Genomic DNA, 24,952 nt, shown 5'->3' on the forward strand with positions numbered 1-24,952 from the left:
AGACTGTCTCAAAACCAAACACCACACATACACACACAGACAGATAGAGAGACACAGACGACAGATCCAAGTGTTCTAACATTCAGCTAACAGCTGTTCCAGAAAGAGGGAAGAGAAAGAATGGAAGGGATGGAAATAACAGAAAAGGCAACATAATAAAATTTTCTAAGATAAAAAAAAAAAACAAGGATTTTCAAACTGAAAGTGTTTTAATGCTTTTATCTCCAGTTTTGAAATTATATGTTTTAATTCTTTTATCTCCAGTTTTGAAATTACAGTTATTCTTTTGTACTGCAGACTCTTGCTCAGTTTGGTTTTCTTCTTGGTGTGATTTGTAATTTTTGTTTGGGGCTATCTTTAGCAGGGATTCCTTTTTTTGTGCTGATCGTGAAACTGTCTCTCCAGGGGGGTTTTGCATTTGCTTTTGTCAGGTACTTCAGTGGTATCACCAGCAGGATTTTTTTGGTTTTGTGTCCTAAGAGAAGTCTTACATGTAAATTTATATTCCTAACTGGAGCATGCTACAAGCTTGGGGTTTTACTTTTTCACAAAGAGTTTATTCACTATCCATAGCTCCAGGCAGAGGCAAAATTTCTTGCTATCTTCCTGGTTATATGAGTAGAGTGGAGTCTGCCTTGTACTGACAGGCCAGTCATTCGAGAGTTCTAGCTTTATGCAGATTTCAATTCTATCTTTCTACTTTGGAAGACATAAGGTTCCATCCCTGTTCCAATGAGGATAAAAATTCAAGTCCCTAGGTTTTAAGATATTTTTCCAAACATGCTAACAACCTCTCCCTTCCCTGCCCTCATGCCAAAACTTGCATTCTTATTTTTCTAATTTTATAGTAGTACACCTATGCTATTGAAGACTATGGAGCTATTAAAATAACAAGGTAGCCTACATGTGTTGACAAGGAAAGATCTCCAAAATATATATTGGAGATATATATGTGGCAAGAACTAGAAGTCCCCAACACAAAAAAATATATAACAATGATATTCATTATTTTGCAATGTATTACAATTTCTTTAATGGAGAATAAAGGGATAAAGATATAGCTGTAGTCTTATCAATACTGCAGATAATAGTGAGCAGTTGATATTCCCCCATGGAAATTTGTAAACACTCTTTATAGCAGAGGAATACTCCACTTGCTTCCACTTGTATGCGATATAACATATCTTATAATACATCGCAGCACACAAAACACACCAAATTGGAAGAAGAATTAATCCGTACCAAACTCATCCAAAAAGCAAGGTGGAATTAATCCTTACCAAACTCATCCAAAAAGCAAAGGCTGAGTTGGTGTTAGAAATAATCTGAGTAAAAAGAAAACAATTTAGAAAATACTTCAATATTCTAAGTACCCACGCATCTTTGAATTAAGTGTGTATGTGTCTGCGTGTGCATCTTGTATTGGCAGAAGTATTTTTAGATTTTCACACTCTTAATTATATATGGAGGAGCTCTAAGTTTTAGAATAAGGAGGAAAATTTAAATATATAAGAGAACATTATCCTTAAATAGAAAATTGAATTATAGTAGCAGTGATGATATGATTACATTGACCATTTATTGATCAATGTGCATAATCACATCCTCAATAATCTTATGAAGTTGCTATTTTGCTAATTTTACAGTTGAAAAAACTGAAGACTAGAGAGGTTAAGTTACTTACCCAAGGTCACACAGCTCAAGGAATGAAGTAAAGCCAACATTACAACTCTGTTTGATTCCAAAGCTCTGTTTGATTCCAAGAGACGTTACACTTAACGTCTAACAGGGCCTCTCTTCTAAAAATCTTATTATATTTGTTAATTATGTTCATTTATTGTGCAAAACAAAGTTGTGTTTATGAAGAATGTGACAGAGAAATAATGTCTCACTCCACTTATTGGAGACCACACTTACTAGTAACATTTGGTTGTATTTTAATTGTCTTTTTTCTCTTTTTCCATTTACATAAATTGTATGTTCTGAAGTTACTGATAACAGAAAAGTAAATGTGAGGGCCAAGATGATGATTGTGAAATTTCCCCATATTCTAGGGATTATAGTTTTATCTAAAGAAGGTAATTTATTCTGATTTTTTAATGGGTGGATTTAAAGGCTTGTGCCTAGTGAAAAGAGCATCTCCTACATTTGTTTGAGTGGCGCCTGCGATCTTTTCTCTGCTCTCAGGACTGCTGGGGCATGCCTTGGCTGCCTGTCTGACGTCTGTTTCTGATAAGTGAGTTTTAGTCTCTAACAGCTCTTGGGAATTTTGTTGGCAGAGACCTGGTGAGATCATTCTGCTTTCCGCTGAGCTTCCTTTCTCTGTTTTTTCGGACTGTTCTGATGAACGTGACCCTGGAGCGTTCAGTACTACCTCTGTTCCTTTAGGAACTGTTGGCCTACTCCCTGGTTTTATCTCTCTGTGTACAAAAGCTCCATGTCTCTGGAAAAGAAAACAAAGTAGACATTAACCAGGAGAACACAGATTGCTGGAAGATGCAGCTGTGAACTGAGTTTGTGGGTTAGCTCAAGTCCTAGTCAGTGACGCAGGCACTTCTCTGCCTCTTCACTGGTGTCACCTTAGTCCCAAACAAGACACCACCATATATGGGTGAACCTTTTAAATTATAAAATAGGGTACATCAGAAAATGAACAGGAAGGAAAAAAGCAGAAAATCAAAGAAGCAGCAGCTCATCTCCCATTCTCAACATTTTTATCATTTGGACTGTATAAGACTATTTACATCAAATTTCATTTCTTGCTCTAAAGATTGCTATGGATACAACAAAAACTATAGTTCACAGACCTAAGAATTTATGATTGCATCCCAAATGCCTATTAATGCTAATGAACAGATAAGTAATAATGAAATATGAAAGCAAACATCTATAGTTGGAAAACAATCCAATAATTGACAATGACATTTCTATTTGGCTTTATAAACCTTATATGCATCTCCCTGCCACACACATGTATTAAGCATATCAAAACATTTGTCAAACTGCTTTGATATTATTATTACTAGAAATGGGCCTTGCTATGTTGCCCAGGCTGGCCTCAAACTCAAGTGATCCTTCTACCTCAGCTTCCAGAGTAGCTGGGACTACAGGCATCAAGTCACTGTACCCAGCATGCCTTGATTTTTTTTTTTATACAAATTATTTCAATAATTTAAGTAGACCAAATTCCAAAGACTGATTCAAATGTTTGGATTGATTGATTGAGATGAGGTTTCATTGTGTCACCCAGGCTGGAAGGCAGTGGTACAATTATGGCTCAGTGCAGCCTTGAACTCCTGGACTCAAGCAATCCTCCCACCTCACCCACCTGAGTAGCTGGGACTACAGGTGGCACCACCATACCAGGATAGTATTATTCCTCACATTTTCCTATGATATGTGGCTAAGATTCTAGCCTATTAATAACTATAGGAGTTTGTTTAAATAGACATTTAGAAAGATAAATATGACTTGAAAAGGCTTAAAGTTCTATAAATCTACTCTGTCTTAAAGTATTAAATAAATCTAAATACTGTCTTACCTTTCCCCGGAGAGGCTCATTCGGAGTTTTCCTGGCGTCATATTGATGTATAAAAGAGATATATTCTATAAAATTGTTTTGAAGTTCTGCTGATGCACCAGGAGAGGCAAGTGGAACTAAAAAAAAGATTTTGTGAAGTCAGGACAAAAAATTAGATTTGTTTATGGAAATATAATCAGTATTAATAATATTCATGCTTTATAAAATAAGGTAACAAAACTAAATTCTTTAAGTATGCAAGATTATTTATACACATCTAAATAATAAATAGAATGGATTCACCATTCTTTCTTCATGAAAGTAACCAAATCAAAATAATCAAATTAGCCCCACATGTGGAATTATTAGTAATTTTTAAAACTAAATATTAATATAATAATATGGTCAGGCATGGTGGCTCATTCCTGTAATCCCAGTATGCCTTGGGAGGCCAAGACAGGTGGATTGCTTGAGCCAAGGAGTTTGAGGACTAGCCTGGGGAACATGGTGAAACCCCATCTCTACAAAAAATTAGCCAGGCATGGTGGCATGTGCCTATAATCCCAGCTATTCAGAAGGCCAAGGTGGGAGGATCACTTGAGCCCAAAAGTTCAAGGCTGCAGTGAGCCATGACTGCACCACTGTTCTTCAGCCTGGGTGAAAGAGAGATCTTGTCTCATTAAGAAAAAAAAAACAAAAACTGCTAGATATGCTTTTTACACAGATACCAATACGTTTTAGGGAAAGCACAACTATATTTTGTTAACTTTTCACTACTAGAAAGAGTATGAAAAATTATCTGTTGAATCTATAGTTTGGCCAGTGGCTATGGCCATGGACTAGAAATTGTATGCTGAAGCTAGCACTAATGGGGTCCATTGGAAGACTCTAGGGCTGCTACAGTTGTAGTTGAACACATAATTCTTTTTCGTTTCACCCAATAACAGGGGTTCTAAAAAATTTGCAAGAGTATGAAATCCTTTAAAAATCGCTTTTAAATAATCTTTCAGTCTGGTTGATGAGTATATGAGTTCATTATATTGGTCTCTGCTCCACGTATGTTTAACATGTTAAATAATTTTTAAAACTCAGTTTTACTTTCAGCAGAGAAGGTTATTTAAAGAATCGGAGCAACTTTCAGTACTGTTGCTGGCAATAAAAAGAGTTTAGTGAAGTAAAATTCTATCAAGGACAGAAATTTCTCCCTTAAAAAAATATGTATGTGGCCGGGCGCAGTGGCCCACGCCTGTAATCCCAGCACTTTGGCAGGCCGAGGTGGGCAGATCACAAGGTCAAGAGATCGAGACCATCCTGGCCTACATGGTAAAAACCCGTCTCTACTAAAAATACAAAAAAAAAAAAAAAATTAGCCGGGCGTGGTAGTGAACACCTGTAGTCCCAGCTACGCAGGAGGCTGAGGCTGGAGAATTGCTTGAACCTGGGAGGCGGAGGTTGCAGTGAGCCAAGATCGTGCCACTGCACTCCAGCCTGGGTGACAGAGCAAGACTCTATCTCAAAAAAAAAAAAAAAAAAAAAGTATGTAAGAGTTTATGTACACCTAATATATCTACAAAATGCTATGTAACAAACTGGTAACAGTGGTGACTGTAGGGAAAGAGAACTGGGTGACTGGAGGACAGAGGTGGGGAGAAGTGGATTCAATTTTCATTGTATATCTTTTTGTACCATTTGAATTTTGTGCTATATGCATATATTAACTATTAAAAAAATTTAATTTTTAAAAATCACACCTTTAGGTTGGGCGCCGTGGCTCATGCCTGTAATCCCAGCACTTTGGGAGGCCGAGACGGGCGGATCACGAGGTCAGGAGTTCGAGACCATCCTGGCTAACACGGTGAAACCCCGTCTCTACTAAAAAATACAAAAAACTAGCCGGGCGAGGTGGTGGGCGCCTGTAGTCCCGGCTACTCGGGAGGCTGAGGCAGGAGAATGGCGTAAAAACCCGGGAGGCGGAGCTTGCAGTGAGCTGAGATCCGGCCACTGCACTCCACCCTGGGCGACATAGCCAGACTCCGTCTCAAAAAAAAAAAAAAAAAAAAAAAAAAAATCACACCTTTAAAATTAGAGGAATACATAAGAAAAATGTTAGTAAATTTACATTTATTAAGCATTCACGAATTCACTTTGATATTCAGACATTGTTATAAGCTAACTTTATTAGCAAGAATGATGAGTATTCAAATACTTATACATGATACAAAATGGCAATCTTTTCCCAGTTAGCAGTATAAAAAAAGTTAACTGTTAACATTTTCTTGATTTCTAATTGCAATCAACTGCTCAAAACTCATTTTCTACTAAATCATTACCTTTCTTTTAGGACTTGCTAGAACACAGAAAAAGGCAGTGCAAAGATTTAATAAGCATGACACAGAGAAAATTCTATGCATAACTTATTTTCCACCAAGTGGGAAAAGATGACCATTTTTTTTTTTTTTGATGAATATCATGGTCCAACTCACAGAACATTAGTATGTTTGGACACAGTTTCATAACTTCGTGGATAGACAGAATGAAGCAGCTCTAAATTTAGGCATTAATTAAGTGGTGGTAATGAAATATCCAAAGCATGCATTTGGGAATAAGACATGTTTTCGAATTCTGGCTTTACCACATTTCTTAGTTGTGACTTTGAAAAAAATCACTGAACTTCATTGAAATTTTCTATTTCCTCCTCTCTAAAATGAAGAAAATAATAATTTGCTTTTGGCATTGTGAAAATTAAGGGCAGCGTTTGTGAAGTCTCTAGGATGCTATGGTCAAATTATGGAGTCTTCAAAGTTAGCAAAGAGCCAGCTCTTTTGTATCCTGACAAAAGGAGAAACCATGGAAGGGAGAAGGAAGCAGGAACCAGAGCGATCAAAAAAAACTGTGAGAAACCCAAACGCTTTAGTGAGCTGGTATGAAGGGTTAGTTGCAGTTTGGGCTGGAGGGTAGGAAGGTCAGATGTAGCCAAGAGAGAATAGGTTGGGGGAGAGCTTTTAAAATCTGCTCTTGACTTTTCCTCACATTGCCTTGGGAAGATCATGCTTGCCCAGGGCCACAGAAACTGGCAGCAACAGCCTAGTCATTTGTTGTCAACACAGTCATATCAGAAGAGCACAGAAGTCCCTCCAGCATAAGGAGCTGATGAAAACGGGTACATGTTACCCCCTTGGGCATTTCTTCCTCCAACATTCCCCCAGCAACCATTAACGCTGGTGAATTAAAAACATCAAGATACTGCCCTCTCTCAGTGATGCCTTTTTTAAAAAACAATTTAAGGCTGGTAGGGTGGATTCCTGACTAGAGGACCAGCCTAGTAGAGTGACAGTAATTAACAATGGTCAAAATAGGGTTTCTGGTACCGGAAGCTCTCCAGCCTGAGCCTCATTTTCTTTCCTTAAATTTTGTGGCAGGCACACAAACCAGACCCTGGTCTTCAGCCTTTGCCTGCAGAGGGCTACTGATTCCCCTAGGGGAACATGATCTACCATAAATTTGACTATAAAAGACAGAAAATTTTAAAACATATACTGTGTGAAGCAGAATTATCAGAACCAATATACCAAGAATTTAAAATAAGCATAACAAATATCCTCAAAGATACAGAAGAAGGTATTGTTAATATGAACAAGAACAGGTCATAAAAAGGAATAATATAAAATATTAGAAATAAAAAATATAACAGTTGAAACAAGAAAATAGATGGTCTAAACAACAAGAATCATGAACTAGAAAATCAGACTGAGAAGCTGTCCCAGAAGGCAGCAGGAAAGGATAAAGAAATATATTAAAGAAAAGTTCAGAGGCATGGAAGGTGGAAGTATCAACACCAGAACTAAGAAGAAGTAGAGGGAAGGGAAGGAAATATTTGAGAAAATGATAATGATATATATCGAAGAATTAAAGATCAAACACCTCAGAGTGAAAGAGCTCACAAAATATCAAACAGGTAGCAGGGGCCGGAGAAAGATGAGGCAATGAGGCACAAAGGATGCAAAACTTTAAGGAGGCGCTTGCATGACCCTGGGAGCGAGTGCCTCCTTAAATTTTACACCCTAGCTGGGCTTCTCACTCTCCTCTCAATCCTGCAGTGTACAGATAAAGGAAAAACTTGCATCTAAGACATTTAATAGAGAAATTTAAGATCATCTGGGATAAAGAAAAATTATAAATGCTTTCAAAGGGTAAATTATGAAGGAGTAACAACAGGTTAATATCAAATTTCTCAATAGCAACATTGGACACAAGATAATTAATTTTTTTTAATATTAAAAGGAAAAGCACTTTAAGCCTAGAGTTTTTATATCCAACCAAATTTTCATTTAACTGTGAAGCCAAAATTTAAAAAATACAGGGAGGAAAGGAAGGCCTCAGATGATTTCCCCAAAAAACAGACCTACTTTGAAAAACTAGAGGAAGAACTTAAGTAAGACTAGAAATAAATCAAAGAGGATGTCTGAGATATAAGGAAGAAAATAACAAAAATTTTTGTTTCCTGAAAAAGATAAGGATTAAAGAACAGAAAATTCTAAGTATTATACCCAGAAAAACTCGGAACTAAAATTCTATTGTTTAACATATTAATGGAGACCCTGGTGAATACTATAAAAATGAAAAAAGTAGTATAATGATTACAAAGGGGGGAAAAAAAGTAATTGTAGGTGATATAATTACCTGAATAAAAAACCACAAGAGTCCATCAATTATGAGAATAAGAGTATGGCAAAGTAAACAGACATTGGATAAATATATAAAAATAAAAAATCAAGAGCACTTCTTTACAATAGTGATAACTATTGTATTATCCATTAACATATTAATGGAGATCCTGGTGAATACTATAAAAAAGAAAAAGTAGTGTAATGATTACAAAGGGGGAAAAAAAAGTAATTGTAGGTGATATAATTACCTGAGTAGAAAACCCACAAGAGTCCATCAATTATGAGAATAAGAGTATGGCAAAGTAAATAGACATTGGATAAATGTATAAAAATCAAAAATCAAGAGCATTTCTCTACAATAGTGTAACTATTATATATAGTAATAGAAGATATAATAATAACATACATTCTTAGTAGAAACAAACTATATAGTTGAAGTTTCTAGAAATTAAAAAAGCATTCACAAGATCTCTGTAGAGAAAAATTTTTAATTCTGTTAAAGACCTAAAAGTAGAACTGAATAGACATTCTATGCTCTTGAATAGGATGATAGTATTTTTAGTGGTGACTTTTTCCTAAATTAATATATAATGTCACCACAACCCAATAAAAATTCTAGCTGGATATTTTGAGGAATGTCATACATTTCAATGTTTAAATAGAAAAATAAATCCCATAAATAGATCAGCTCTGAAAGGGTAAATAATTGAGACTTTCCGTATCAGATATTAATACCAGATAAAAATCCATATAATTAAAATATTTTGGTACTGATCCAAGAACTGAAAATTAAGTAACATAACAGAGAGCTTGCACATAAACTCATTTATATATGGAAACTTAACATAAAATTAAGGAGGTCCTATAAGTAAATGGGAAAAGTGCAGATTATTTTATAAATGGTATTCAGAAAAGTGGTTGACTCCATGCTGGAAAATGGAATTGATTCCCTATTTAATAGTGCACATATGGTGGACTCTAAGATTAAAGACCTAATTATGGAAGGTAAAAGTATAAAATCAAGGGAAGAAAATGTAGGAGAAAACGTTTGTTACGCAAGGGTAGGAAAATCCTTCTTAAAATAGCCAGTACACAACCCATAAGGTAAAAACTTGATTATATTAAAAAACATAGGATAACTGCTCGATGAAAAGACACCATGGGCAAAGCTAATAGAGATGGCAGATTGGAAGGAGATATTTGTAACATGGAAACTAATGGGACAGAACATCAGTGCTAATTTCAGAGTAAGGACCTTTGAAAAAGCTGCTCCTCCACAAAAGCAATGAATACACTGGCAAAAGTCATCAAAATCAACTTTTTTAGAACTCTGGAAATTAACCAAAGGCATGCAATAATCTAAGGAGCATTTATTCAAGAAAAATGGCTTAATCTTTATAACAAAAGCAAGTTTGATGATATTCTAACTCATGCAGTTTCCATCCCCCATCTCCCCTCTGCAGAAGCCTTGAAAACCAAGAGCCCTGCAATTATGATGAAAACCAGAAGTCTATCAGTTACTGGAAGAAGCAGGAGGGGTTTGGAGTGTCTCACAAATACCAACTCAGAGAACTGTCATTATTTAACCTGGCTGGCAGGGTTCATCTTTATAGACATGACTCAGAACCCTCAAAGTGAATTATGCACCCCCGCCACCCTGCCCCTGCCTCACCCCATGACCAGGTGTTCATCCAAAACAATCAGGGACAATTGTTTAACATTACAGCTGCCTAAGGTGACGGTGACAGTGACAGTTGGGGCAAATAAGCTGCCCCAGACTGGAGATGTATATGCTATGCTTTCTACTGGGTTAAAATCATATGACAGCAATTTCCACACCTGAAAAATCCTCAGACAACAGAGTTTACATCTACCTACTGCAAGGAGATCTACGTATGATGAATTTAAGTTATACTGATGTTTTAGTAAATGAACTGCATAAAGCAAAATCTGTCATCAATAAAAGCCCTCTGGAGGGAGCAGGACTGGGGAGATTTTTTTGGTCAAAGGATTCAAAATTTTGGTTAGAGAAGAACAATAAGTTTAAAAGATATGATGTACAGGTGGTACTCTCTATCCATAGGTTCTGTATCCACATACTCAACCAACTATGGATTGAAACTTTACAGGAAAAATAAACAACAAAAATAATACAAATAAAAAACACAATAACAAATATTTGCATGGCATTTACATTGTATTTAGTATTCTAAGTAATCTAGAGATGATTCAAAGTATATGGGAAGATGTGCATAGGTTATATGCAAATACTACACTACTCTACATAAGGAACTTGAGCATCTGTGGATTTTGGTATCCATAGGGGTCCTGAAACCAGTCCCCTGGATACTGAGGGATGACTGTACAACATGTTAACTATAGTTAATGTATTGTACTCTTGAAAACTGCTAAAATAATAGACTTTAAGTGTTCTCACCACAAAAATAATGTATGTGAGGAAACAAACATCTTAATTAGCCATTTCACAATGTATACATATTTCAAAACATCATGTTGTAATGACGTTTTGTATAGATACATGCAATTTTTGTTTGTCAGTTAACACTGTCTGTAATAATCACGGTGATACCTAGCCATGGATCAGATTAAATACAAATAGCATATCAGACATTTTTTCTTATAGGGTAACAAGTAAACACTGGTTATAGAGTAGCTTCCTTTCAAAACAAATATAAAACAAATATAATGCTTTATTAATACTCAAAACCAATATTCTGGGATTTACACACTACTAAGGTAAATGGTTGGTAAACCTTTTTAATTCTGGGAAGGTCTGGGATCAAATATACAGAAGAGAAAGCAAAGAAAATTAAATCTATAATTTGTTATTTAGTACACTATGTCAAAAAAATTTTGATCAAATACTAGTGTTGTGCTGTCAATTTCAGGGAAATCTGATTAAGTTAATAAACAGTATTAAAATATTTAATATATCTGAATTTATTAGATTTACAAGATTTTGCAAGATTTATTAGGTTTTTTTTTTCTTCTTGTGAAACAGGGCTACCCCAAAGGTTGTAAGCCCACAGTAGCCACAAGGTTTATTAGGTTTTATAAGATTTATTAGATTTTATTGAATTTATAGAAATTATTTAAGTATTTGGAAATGTTTTGATTGTCATAGCTTTAAGTTTTCCTTGTGAAGATGTTTAAGGTATTTGAGAAGAAAACAGAATATAATAACTATTATTTTTTAATGTTTTAAGTTCAGGGGTACATGTGCAAATTTGTTATATATAGGTAAGCTTGTCTCATGGGGGTTTGTTGTACAGATTATTCGTCACCCAGGTGTTAAACCTAGTACCTATTAGTTATTTTTTCTGATTCTCTCCCTCCTCCCACCCTCCACCATCCAATAGGCCCTAGTGTCTGTCGTTCCATTCTATGTGTCCATGTGTTTTCATCATTTAGCTCCCACTTATAAGAACAAGTGGTATTTGGTTTTTTGTTCCTGCATTAGTTTGCTAAGAATAATGGCCTTCAGCTCCATCCACGTTCCTGCAAAGGACTAGATCTCCTTCCTTTATATGGCTGCATAGTATTCCATGGTGTACATGTGCCACATTTTATTTATGCAGTCTACAGTTGATGGGCATTTAGGTTGATTCCATGTCTTTGCTATTCTGAGCAGTGCTGCAATGAACACATATGCATGCATGTGTCTTTATATTCCTTTGGGTATATACCCAATAATGGATTGCTGCTTGAATGGTACTTCTGGAAAACAGAACATGATTAAATCAACAAACTTGCAATTTAAAATGCTAACAGAAATTAATTGACTATGTTTCATAAATGAGTCACTGTTAAGATATATTTCATTTGTTCAACTTGAGTTAAATGTCAAACAAGTGAAAGATGCTATTCTTATTTTATACAATACTTAAAGACTTAAGGAAACAATACTTAAAAGACTTAAGGAAACATTTTTAAAATTTATAATGTTCAAACTGGAATATTTAAATCATAAGTAACTATGAATACCTTTTTATATAGAAAGGCTCTCTTTGAAATTAAAAATCTTACACTGAAACAGATGACCCTCAAAGAATTTGAACTGCCTGCAGACTTGACATAACAATAAAATCCAGGAGACAATGGAACAATATCTTCAAAGTGTAAAGGGTAATTAATTGTGAACCCAGAATTCTACATTTAGCTATGCTTTCATTCATTAAAGAGTGTGGGTAACTTAAAGACATTTTCAGACAATGAAAGGTGAAGAGTTGGCTACTCCTAAACTCTCATTTAAATAACTGTTTAAGGGTATTGTGGTAGGCTGTTAAGTTGCTGGTCCCAGTGAATCAGGCCTTCCAGTATTCAAATCCTTGTATAGTCCCCTCCCCATAAATGTGGGCTGGTCTTATGATTAGCTTTAACGAACAGGATATGACAGAGGTAACACTATGCCAATACTAGCCATAAACTTTAAGAAAGCCTTACAGCTTCTGCTTTTGCATTCTTGGGAGTAAGAAGTCCAGCTACCCTGCTGGAGAAACCACGTGGAGTGACCACATGGAGAAGGAGAGGCCCAGTCATTCCTGCATCCCAGCTGAGTCCAGTCCTCAGTCCATCTGCCAAGTGAATGCAGCCACACAAGTGACCATTACCAAGACCAGACCAAGAACTACCCAGCTGAACTCAGCCAAGATTGCAGAACATTAAGCTAGTAACATGATTGTTGTTTTAAGCAATTAAATTTGAGGTGGCTTGTTACGCAAATAACTAAAACCAATATTTCAGAAGGAAGTCAGTTAAATCAATTAAAATGAATCTTTTAAATAGTAATCTAAAACCTCTCACAATCTCACAAATAATAACTTTAAAAGTAATTCTTTGGCTGGGCACAGTGGCTCACGCCTATAATCCCAGCACTTTGGGAGGCTGAGATAGGTGGATCACCTGAGGTCAGGAGTTTAAGAGCAGCCTGGCCAACTTGGTGAAACCCCGTCTCTACTAAAAAATATTTTTAAAAAATTAGCTGGGCATGGTGGTGGGTGCCTGTAATCCCAGCTACTTGGGGGGCTGAGGCAGGAGAATCACTTGAACCTGGGAGGCAGAGGTTGCAGTGAGCCGACATCACGTCACTTGCACTCCAGCCTGGGCTACAGAGAGAGACTCTGTCTCAAAAAAAATTTTTTTCTTCATGGAAATAAATGGGGGAGAAAGTAATCTGAGTTATAGAGGGAAATTCCTTATTCAGACATTACACCTATTAAAATTAGACATAACGACTATGTTCATTTATAAAAGCATATGAAGGCCGGGCGCGGTGGCTCAAGCCTGTAATCCCAGCACTTTGGGAGGCCGAGACGGGCGGATCACAAGGTCAGGAGATCGAGACCATCCTGGCTAACATGGTGAAACCCCGTCTCTACTAAAAATACAAAAAAACTAGCCGGGCGAGGTGGCGGGCGCCTGTAGTCCCAGCTACTCGGGAGGCTGAGGCAGGAGAATGGCGTAAACCCGGGAGGCGGAGCTTGCAGTGAGCTAAGATCACGCCACTGCACTCCAGCCTGGGCGACAGAGCGAGACTCCGTCTCAAAAAAAATAAAATAAAATAAAATAAAATAAAATAAAATAAAATAAAATAAAAGCATATGAGACTTTTACAGAAGCCCACAATAGTGAGGAATATCTAAACATGAAAACATCAGAGAAGATATTCAGATGCTTAGTGGTTACTCTACTTAAGAATTCAAATTGTAGCCAAAGTAATTACTTGAAAGAAGCCTTGTTAGATGAGAACTGCAAAAAATAAGGCAAAGTCCATGAAGAATGTTTGAAATCCACTCTCTGTTTCTTGGAAAGTTGATCTAATTAAAATTAGAATTTTCTAAACAAGTTGCTATCTAACCATTTATATTTTATCAACAAAGCCAGGATTTATTCAAACATACAATTTGCTTCTTATATTGGTGAGAACTTAACAGTTTTACTTTGAGAAATGTTCTTTTCTTAACTCTTTGTGTCTGCTTAAAGATCATTCATCAGTAATATTTTCCTCTTAAATCCCACTCTTCTCAGTATTCTGATCTTATATAAAAAGACTATTAATATAAAAATAATAGTATAGATTTTCAAAATACAGTAAAAAGAAAAAACCAGCATAACTGTAGCAAAAAAATCGTTATGTTACATTTTGGTGCAAAAGAAGCAACACAAACTAAAACCTATTTTAGAAAATGAATTTTACCACTATATGTGAATTTGCAATTCAAAAGAACATTGAAATATCAAGTTGTTGATAATCAGCAAGGTTTTATTTAGGTACGAAATACCCCATTCACAGATTAGGCTTTCCAATTTATAAAGTTTTATTATATAAAACCAAATGTGAACACTTACTCTTACAGGCGCTCAAATATGATGGAGCATAGCCATTTGTTAACTGACTGTGGATGGCAGCCAGGAAATTGTGTGTGGTAGAAGACATAAAGGGCGCTTTGAATTATCGGCACAAGATAACATTGCTGAAATGCCAAAGTCCAGGCGTAATTAAGTGGGCTGATGGAACAGAATGACTATGAGATGACTTTTAATTGGTATTAGTGCATGTTTATATGCACATTTTTCTATGTTCATATGCTTATAGTTAAAAATCTGGCACATATAGATTATTTTTAAATGTCACATTAAAACATTTTCTTTTTTAAAAATCATTTTCATCTAATATCCAAATACCTAAAATATGAATAAATTGCAGGCCTATATTATGTAGTATACGTTACTTTATATTATGACTTTATTGAAGAATGTATAATTATCATTTAGCTAATATTTATTGAATCTGGGCATTGTTCTAGACGCTAGGATACAATAATTAACTTGGCAATGAGAAATGCCAACAAAAGAACAGAGAGAGAAAAAGAAATACCAATAAAAGAACAGAGAGAGAACCATGCCAGATTCTCAAGCTAAATTTCAACTCAACGCACAACGTAGTACAATGCAATTATTGATAATAGAAGCAGTTACCATTTATTGTCTACTATGTAGCAAACACTGTGTTAGGCACTTTACATTGTTGTTTCTCACAACAATCCTGCAAAGTAGGAATTATTCTCACTTCATAAATTGAGCAAAACAGGATGATTAAATTTAATGGGTTCAGGTTCACACAGTACTAAGTTTAATACTGAACCAATATTATAAAAGGAGTGTTGATAGAAATCAAGTTGCCGTGATTTCCAGTTAAACATGGCAAATTCAGCAAGCATTTCCCCCATTCCTTCTCCAAGCCCCAGTACAATCACACTACAGAAATTTAAGAGGGCTTACATTCGTAAGGAAAAAACTAAATGGGAGTGAAGATGTTAACAAATTTGGAAGCTGGAAAACAGATGGATAAGTAGCAATAGACTCAAGTAAACTACAGAAAACTGGAAGTTAAGTGCTATGAGGAAGAGGGTGGGGTAAAAATTAAGCCAATTCATGCCACAGCATTCTAGGAGTGCCCCGGAATCGGGAGGCCTCAGATGCCTCTGAGGCAGGGAGCGTGGGACAGGGGGACAAGGTGATGTTGCAGAGGACTGCTTTTAAGGGACTCCTGGATCTTCTGTCCTCCATCCTAGGCAGAGATTTGGAGGATTTGTCTCTGGGCAAATTAAGTAGATCTACAGACCCTGATTTTGGGGGATCCCTTATGAAATGACTGAGCCCTGCCTTATGAACCCAGAACAAAGCCCATCTCTCCAGTATCATCTTTCACCACTCTTCTACATCCCTTCAATTTGAGTAGGAAAGTACCATAACTGCTCCTTATATGCAAAGGACTGGTTGGCTACCAAAGAAAGTTAAAGCAAAAAATCATATGCCGGCCGGGCGCGGTGGCTCAAGCCTGTAATCCCAGCACTTTGGGAGGCCGAGACGGGTGGATCACGAGGTCAGGAGATCGAGACCATCCTGGCTAACACGGTGAAACCCCGTCTCTACTAAAAAAAAAAAAAAAAATCATATGCCATATGTAGATACATATTTTAACCAGTTCATCAAATTTTTATTGGCATGCCAAGCCATTGTCTTTGAGGAGGTGTCCACTGATTGGAATTCCACTTTGTGTTTCTTGTGCAAACCATGCTTCTAATGCATCACGTCCAGTTTCTATTTCTTTGACATAGAATGAAACGTAAAGACACATTTCAAGCAAAATGAATGCAGAATCCTTCAAGATTTAAAAAATTCAGTCCAACTCCTCTTTGTTATTTTGCCTATACCTAATTAGCATTTTTAAAAGTTAGCAATTGACCTTTTATCAAGCCTGCACATTCAACTTTGAATGTTTTATAGAAACAACTGTTTTCTTACTCAGATTTTAATTCACAAGAATATGTAATTAGAATATGGAAATATAGTAACAAGTACATAGACATAAATCTGGTTTGGAAACAAGCTTGACTTTCAGAGAGTGTCTCTACCTCCTTGGTCTGAGTTATATTCTGTGCCTCTAAATCCTCACATGAGCAATAGAAGATAATGCAGGTAAATTTGACAGATCAAAAAGGGCCGTGTAGGCCATACCGAGGAATTTGAAATTTATTCTGTGAACAGAAGTAACTGGAGAATCTAAAGGAGGAGAATATCATTTTTTTTTTTTAAAGATCCTTTGACAATGCTGCAGAAAACAAAGAGGAGGAAGAAAGCAAGCAGGGTAATAGCGGCTATACTGCATTGCTTACAGTGAAGATGGAAAGGCGTAGATTTGGGGTCTGTTTTGGAGATAGAGGTGTCACGATTTGCTGATGGATTGAATGTAGGGGCAGGGAGCAAAAGGAGAGAGTTTTAGAATGCCTTCTAGCTTATCAAAACATGAGCACCTGGTGGGAGAGTGGAGGTGGCATTCACTGAGATGGAGAAGACTCGTCGGGGTAAGTTTGGATGGGAGACATGAAGCATTCTATTCCAGCCATATCAAGTTTGAGAAGGTGACTAGCTATCCAAGAGGAGATGTTAAGTAGGTGTTTGGGTATCTGAACTTGAAGCTCAGTAAAGAAGCCAGGGTTAGAGAAATTTGGTTTTTAGACTGGTTCCTTTGACGTTTCACCTTAAACATCTATTCCTTGTTTCACCCCCACTGGATAGTATCTCTTGATTACCTATATCACAAATAATGATGTTAGCACCCTTCTTCTCTTCTACTTCTCATCTTCTATCGTTGTGCACTGACTTTTCTTATTAAAGATGCTAAGATACATTCTGTTCTGTAACCATATTTAAACTTGTGTCTATAGATTGAGCCTAAAAGTTGAAAACTACTAAACAGCATGCATAGTATTACATAATTACATACATCTTGTTCATTTAAGGGTCAAAGGTTATGCCAGGACTTCATGTCCTTCTCAGTGGGTGTAATGCCCAGTGCCACTTGAAAAAAAATGGTTTAGTATCCATGCCAAATAAATTCCCTTTTCTAGGTCAAAAAGTATTTCCCCTGAGAACTTTGAAGATATTAACTCCATTGTACTCTTGCATCAGTGCTGCCTGATTCCATGTTGATACTTACTTCTTAGATGGTGGCTTATTTTTCTGTCCCTTTATGGAAACTTTTAGAATCTTCTGTTGCAATTTTGTAATGATATGCATCTTTTACCCCTTCATACTTAGAAGCACTCGGTAGACCCTTTTAATGCATTTTATGTAGGGAAACTTTCTTACTATTTTAGAGGTTGTGTAGAGTACTGTACAGTACTGGTTAAAAGTATATGTACTGGAGTCAGGTTAGCTGGGTGCAAGTGCCAATTACTCACTGTGTAGCCTTGGGCACGTTATTTCAACTCCATGCTTGCTTCCAAAGGAGTTCAGAACATGCCACTCTAAAATGCCACTCTGGCATATTGACTGTATTGAGTTAAAGGCACTTGAAAAACAGCAGATGCAAGAAAAACAGTCTGACCTTCCTTCTCTTTCCCAAAAGCAGGAGATAAAATTCCTGTGTAAAAGATATCCTCCTACACCAGAAGGAAAGCATCATTCTCATCATCAAGCACAGGAATTTGAGGTGAGGGGAAATCTAGACAAATAAACCTGTTCAACTCACGCTTATCTTCCTAGTCACTTCTCTACCCAATTACCCTAGCCCAAAGTCCTTTGCCTTGTCCCATTTTTATAATTTTCTACTCTTTGTCCAATTTAGTATATGTGTTGTTTCTGTGTCTTTGGGTCTTCATTTCCGTACGAAGGCTCCCCTGCTATGTAAAACTTGTATTAAATAAATTTGTATGCTTTTCTCCTGTTGATCTTTGTGTCAATTTAATTCTCAAGCCCAGCCAAAAACACTAAGAGGGTAGAGGTAAAATTTCGCCTCCCTACACTTTCTTATCTGAAAAATAAGAATATTAACAGTATTACTACACTATTATGTTGCATAGAGTTCATGTGGGAATTAAATGAGTTACTATTCAGAAAGCTCCATAAAGTGCCTGGCAAATAGTATGTGCTCAAGAAATGTTATGTTTGGCTAATTATCTACCTTCATTTTTACTCCTCTATCTTCTGGAGCTCCAGAAAAGTTGGATTTCCCAAACAGATCCTCTGTTTTGCTTTCCTTCTCATTTTCGAAGCCTCTGTTTTGTTGTTTCATGCTCTGTGATATTTCCCTGCCTTTATCCTCCAAATCTTTTTTTTTAATTGGCATAATTCTAATCTTTGGTTGTCCATTCATAAGAAGGGGATGGGGGATCAGCTTGATTTACTGAAATAACTGGTGTGGTAGTTGACATCTGGCTAAGATGCTGCACTCTAGTAGTCTTAATATTGGGATAGGATGGAGTGCTCATGACTGGAGCCTTTATTTAAGGGACAGGCTTTGAAGTAACTCTCTGTCTCCTACTCGCTTTTCATTTTTGCTTTCCACTATGCCTGCTGGCTCGGCATGTAGCTCAGTCAGAGCTTTGGCCAGGCAGATTGTCTCTTCTTTGCGCATCTCCTTCTAGCTATTGCTTCTTTATTCTCTTTTATCTGTCAGTAGGCTTCTAGTCTTTTCTACATTCCAGGAAGTTCTTCCTTCTATTATCTTCACCCTTAGGAGTTTATTGCTTTGTTACTATTTATAGTAATAGGGTCTTGGAAGGCAGGGAACTTAGGTATGTGTGCTCAGTCTACTATCCTGAACCAGAAGTGGAAACTTTATTATATTTCTAAATGACAGGTCACTGTTACAGATTATCTAATAGCCCCCTTCACCAACTACCTTCTTTGAAGTGACAATAGTTATAACTATTAAAATGTGGTGGCAACAACCAGCAGAATGCTACTAAGTTTCTGACTTTGAGGCTGATGTTATTAATGATCACTACAATTTTCATTCTGTCACATTAACTATTTGGAGACGGAACTGTCCACTAGGAAGAAATAACTTCCCAAGGGCTGCACTTGCTGTGTGTATATTTCCAACTTCTGTAAAGAAGTAACTTTTTCAGGAGGTGTCAGGACATCTAATACATCTTAGTTTTGACAGCAATAATTTGAGATAACAAAAAAGGTTTTTGCCACTGCAAAACCTTACCTATTCCACAAGAAGGCTTTTGCATCTTGCTGTGTTTGACTGGCAAAACCAGTGGACATGCTGGTTTTTGGAAGTCACTCCTCTGGGTACTCTTAGAGTCATAAGGTGGTAGGAAGACAGGTTCCAGTGCTTTACCATGTGACCACCAGTCACCCTTCATAGAAAATAATTGGAAACACAATATTGGATACTGTAGGGCATTTTCATTTATTGCTTGATGTCTATGGATATTCAGTAATTCACTTTAATAAGTTAGTGGATATCCTGGTACTAATGTGGAATTCTGAAATCTAGAAATATCTTTTCACAAAAAAATGTATTTCTTTGAAGGCACTGAAAAATGAGTTGTCACGTATTTTTAGCTAAAATACAGCTGCTAAATTCTTAAGCTACCTTCCATCAACAAATAAAATGGTAAAAGTCAACAAAATAGCTGTATTTGTTTTGTACTACAATTTTGTTATATATGTACACATGTATGTATATATTTAAATATTCTAAAAAATTATGTTCTAAACTTTTCATTATGACAATACAAATAATGTATTATCATCTAAAAATGGTGGTTTTTAGAGTTTTTAGTCCCTAACCTGTACCATGAAATACATTTTATGTCATACAAGAGCGCACAATGCTACACATACATAAAACTGAAACAAAAGTTTCACAAAATACTTATTCTTAATATATGCAGTGTGCTCAGCTATTTTTCTCTTCTATTTTATTGCTTTCCTATTTCATTTCACATTGCTGACTGCAACTCAATGATTTATGGTTCACTAATGACTCAGTTTGATAAACTTTGTTTTAAGGGGAAATCTCTCCAATGTTACTGAATTTTAGTACTAAAACCTAAGTATACAAGAAAGGGAAAACTGAAAGATTCTTCATTAGCCTGTATGACAATTTGATTTCTTGGAAGTTCAGAGAGTACAGAGGGGAACTATTAGTCAACTTAATTCTGACCAAAACTTTAAAACTGGTTGTTAGGTGGTAGTAAGAAAACCCTTGAGAAACCCATGACACTTAGGAGTTCCCGGAATACAATTAGGGTATGAAAGTAACTTTCGGTATAATCAAACACCTACCATGGGCTATAAGGAAGCAAGTCTGCCTTTTAAAAAATCAACTATGATTCCATAGCCAAAGACTTCTAAACTATGATTCAAGGGGGATGAATATGCAATTCTAATAGGTAAAATTCTGACAATACAATTGGGGCTACATTGATGCAAAAAGGGAGATGTTTCTTTAAAAAAAAAAAAAAAAAAAAGCCTGTGTGGCTGCATAGGGAGTCAGCTCTCAAATGAGCTTAGTTTCTAAAAAGACAGGCACGTATAAAAGACATATACAACATTCGATTTAAAAAATAATTAATGGAGTCAGCTTGTCAGAAGATTGTCAAGAAACTTGGAAGAAATTTATAAATTTGTACAGTTGTATAAATTTATAATTTATACAATTGTCAAAGGCAGCAAAAATAAGGTTTTCTAGAAAAATTGTTCATAGCTGAGTGAAATCCTACAGCCCCCAAAAAGGTTATCTTTTGTGTTCCAGCTAACCATTTGGAGAGAAGAATCTTGTTCAGGAAAGCCAGAACGACTCAACTTGAGGTTGTTAAGGAAAATTATGGTTAACTTGTAAAAGATGGGATGAACATGTACCAAAGAACTAAGCCCTGAAGAGCTGATGAGAGAGTTGGACTTCACTTTGTCAGTTTATAAGAGTGCCAGTTTTTTGGCCAATGACAAATTGTAAGCAGGAGTAATGGAATAACTGGTAATTGTAACTAGGGGAATTTCTGCAGAGATCACAGAAATTTAGGAACTAGTGCATTTTGGAGAATAGATTGGCTAATGCTTCATTTTTCAGAATGGGCTAAAAGGTGAATTTTAAAAATCAAGACTACTTGATGTAGATCCTAGGAAAATTCTAGAACAGATTACTAAACAGATGGTGTCTTCTCACTATCTGGCTGAAAATAGTCACATCCTACTGTTGTCAGAGCGCCTGCTTCTGGCAGCTCTTCTCCACTCCACTTCACAGTTATAATAGTGCTTATTATGCCCCAAGGTCTAGGATTTATAGGTCTTGTCTAATGCTCATCACAATTCTATGAGGCAGGCACACCCACTTTACAGATGAGAAAACTGCCAGGAGATTAAGTAACTTCCCCAAGGTATATCACTAGCAGACTGCTGCACTGCCACAATTCAAACCCCCAACTCTTTGTGCACACCTCTAATTTCTGTGCTGCACTGCTGTATCAAACCGGCTGTGGAATGCAAAACCAGGTAAGCACAAACCACATTAAATTATTGAAGAAGTGAAAATAGAGGCTCAAAGTGCATGTCTTAGTCTGTTTTGTGCTGCTATAACAGAATACCTTAGACTGGGTAATTTACAAGGATCAGAAATTTACTGGCTCACAGTTCTGGAGGCTAGGAAGTCTAACATCAAGCCACTGGCAGGTTTGGTTATTATGATTCTAGGATGGCACCTTGAACACTGCATCCTCACATGGTGGAAAGCAGAAGGGCAAAAAGAGGGCAAGAGGGGACCAAACTTGCCCTTTTATCATGGCATTCATTTCACTTGTGAGGGTGAAGCTTTCATGACCTAATCGCCTCTTAAAGAGTCCCACCTTTTAATACAGTTACAATGGAAATTACCTTTCAACATGAGTTTGGAGGGGACAAACATTCAAACCATAGCAGCAAGTATCCTGAGAAAGTTCTTCTATGATAAGATTGTAAAGCATGCACAAACACTTTATATCATCTACTTTTGTTGATCAAAAACTTATTTTGCTAATATTCAAGTTACTGGAAAAATGACTCTGGGAGGAGCAAACCACTAGGAAATGGCTGATGGGCTTTAATTATTATTATTTGTTATTATTTTTTTTGAGACAGGGTCTCCCTCCATCACCCAAGCTGGAGTGTAGTGGTGCGATTACAACTCACTGCAGCCTCAAACTCCCGGACTCTGGTGATCCTCCCACCTTAGCCTCCTGAGTAGCAGGGACTATAGACATAAGCCACCATGCCTGGCTATAATTTTTTCTTAAAAGTGTAATGCAAAGTTACCCTTAAGGCAGAGAGATAATTTCATCTTTTGAGCAAACTTCTTTTAAACTGAGAATTTTGCCAAAATGGTCTTTGTTTCACAAATATAAAGGAAATAGAGAACAGTTTTTGCTAAAATGTGACTGGTGACTTTAAGACTCTGCAGTTTGTGAAAGTGTTCTGATGAGTGTTATAAATTGGATGCATCTTCACTTTAGCTGAGTGAAATCTTACAGTCCAAAAAAAAGGTTATCTTTCATGTTTCTGGATAGTCTTCCTTATGCCTAAAAAGTTGGGTTTGTTCCTGGAAGAGTAAGAGTGCGTACGTGCCCATGTAACATGTGCGTGCCTTTTTGGTCCAAGCATTTACTCATAAAAGATTATGAGATTAAGGAAAGAGATAGATGGAGGCTCGTTTTTATCTTTATCTCATACTGAAAGGAAAGACTAACACAAAATTTACTGCTCTGTGTACCATCACTTATATTGGATTGTGGGGGGTTAACACAGTTACTTATGACAAAATAAGCTGGGAAGTTACCTAGCGTGATGGCTCTGTCTAGGCGCTGAGCAACAGACCGTATCTTGCAGATTGTTGAGGGGATTTTGCTTAACTCAAACTTTGGACCCAGAGAGGAGTTATCCCTCCCAGTCTAAGGCCTGTCTTCTTTCCTGCCCCAGGATGATAGTCACTGGGCTCCATGGTCAGGAGGTGCCTGGAGATTCCTGATGACGGGGCTTCTTCTAACCCGCAGCTCTGGGAAGGCCAGTAGCTGTTGCACTGTGGGTCCCTTAGTCACATTTGGAAGCCAGTGCAAGGCAGTCTCTATGTTATACTCCTAGTACCCCTAAGCTTTCAGAGATGTTCTAGTAAAGATTACCTATTTTCCATTCTTTGGGAAATTAAGGGAGAATCCTCAGAGGAGAAGTAGTAAAAGCAAGTGAAGTATCTTAGAGAAACCAGTTAAGCGAATGTAAGAGGTCATAAGCCAAGCTCCACAGCCACAGTGGCCTAGCCAAGATGGCTGGTGGTGGTCATCTGTGGAACATAAAATCATACTTTGTGGATTCCCAAGGAAATGTGGGCTTTTGACAAAACCTACACATAAACAATCACATTTTGTTGGTAGAGCTCAGTGGCTTTAAAAAATTGAAGTACTATCACAGACACTAGGGCAGCTAAGGTCACATTGGTTACACTGTACCTAAATTCACCTCTATTTTGCTATAGATGTTATGAGTGCTTAAAAAAATGTTTTTAAGCAGTTCATGATGTACCCCCCCATAAAAAAATTCGAAAATTGTGTTCTGTGGAACACTAGTTCTCCAGCATATTAATAGGTGTTATACAAAAGAGGTGTCCACAGTTAAGTAACTTTGGGAAATAGTGAGAAAAACAAAGTTAAATAAGTTTATCACAAGATTTCTCAGAACCTTTATACACCAATGTGAATTGTGAAGCTCTGAGAAAGGTTTATAAAAATACAGCTTTTCCAAAACGTATTTGACTTTGCAAATTTATTTTGTCAAGCATGTAGACAAGGGTCAGTGCTCTGAAAAATAAACTTTTGAAAATACCAACCTAGTATAATCTCTTTTAAAGTACCAATATTTAAAAACATTTTTATTTTATTTTTTTCTTGAGACGGAGTCTCATTCTGTTGCCCCGGCTGGAGTCCAGTGGCATGATCTTGGCTCACTGCAACCTCTGCCTGCCAGGTTCAAGCAATTCTCCTGCCTCAGCCTCACAAATAGCTGGGACTACAGGCATGCACCACCACGCCCAGCTGATTTTTTGTATTTTTAGTAGAGATGGGGTTTCACCATGCCAGCCAGGCTGCTCTCGAACTCCTGACCTCGTGATCCGCCCACCTCGGCCTCCCAAAGTGCTGGGATAGCAGGCATGAGCCACCGCACCCAGCCAAAAATACAAGACAATCAAACTAGTTTTCTTTGGAAGTGACTGAGCTAAAACAACTTCTTTCTTTTTCTAGCATCCCCAATTTTATGTTCCTAGGTAGAAATGTACGAAATCTTAAAAATCTTGTAAATAAATAAAACCAACCAATCTCGTGTTGCATCCTAAAGATAGTCTCTTAGCAAAACACATAAAACAACAGGTGTCATTTAAAATATTTAGGCAAGTTTATATTCTTTACTCTTATAAAGACAG

General features: G+C 36.8%; 1 protein-coding gene across 1 annotated transcript in view; it reads right to left on the bottom strand.

Moving 5' to 3' along the window:
- Positions 1 to 322: 322 nt before the first annotated feature.
- Positions 323 to 24,952, bottom strand: part of C13H2orf73 (chromosome 13 C2orf73 homolog) — a 30,704-nt gene continuing 6,074 nt past the window's right edge. The window contains exons 3-5 of the mRNA XM_077958769.1: positions 19,712 to 19,865; positions 3,542 to 3,657; positions 323 to 2,443 (exon numbers count right to left, since the gene is read on the bottom strand). Coding sequence (XP_077814895.1) covers positions 2,084 to 2,443; positions 3,542 to 3,657; positions 19,712 to 19,865 — 630 coding nt within the window. The 3' untranslated portion in view covers positions 323 to 2,083. The remainder of the gene's footprint in view (positions 2,444 to 3,541; positions 3,658 to 19,711; positions 19,866 to 24,952) is intronic.

This window comes from Macaca mulatta, chromosome 13, assembly GCF_049350105.2.
Source record: "Macaca mulatta isolate MMU2019108-1 chromosome 13, T2T-MMU8v2.0, whole genome shotgun sequence".
Lineage (NCBI taxonomy): Eukaryota > Metazoa > Chordata > Mammalia > Primates > Cercopithecidae > Macaca > Macaca mulatta.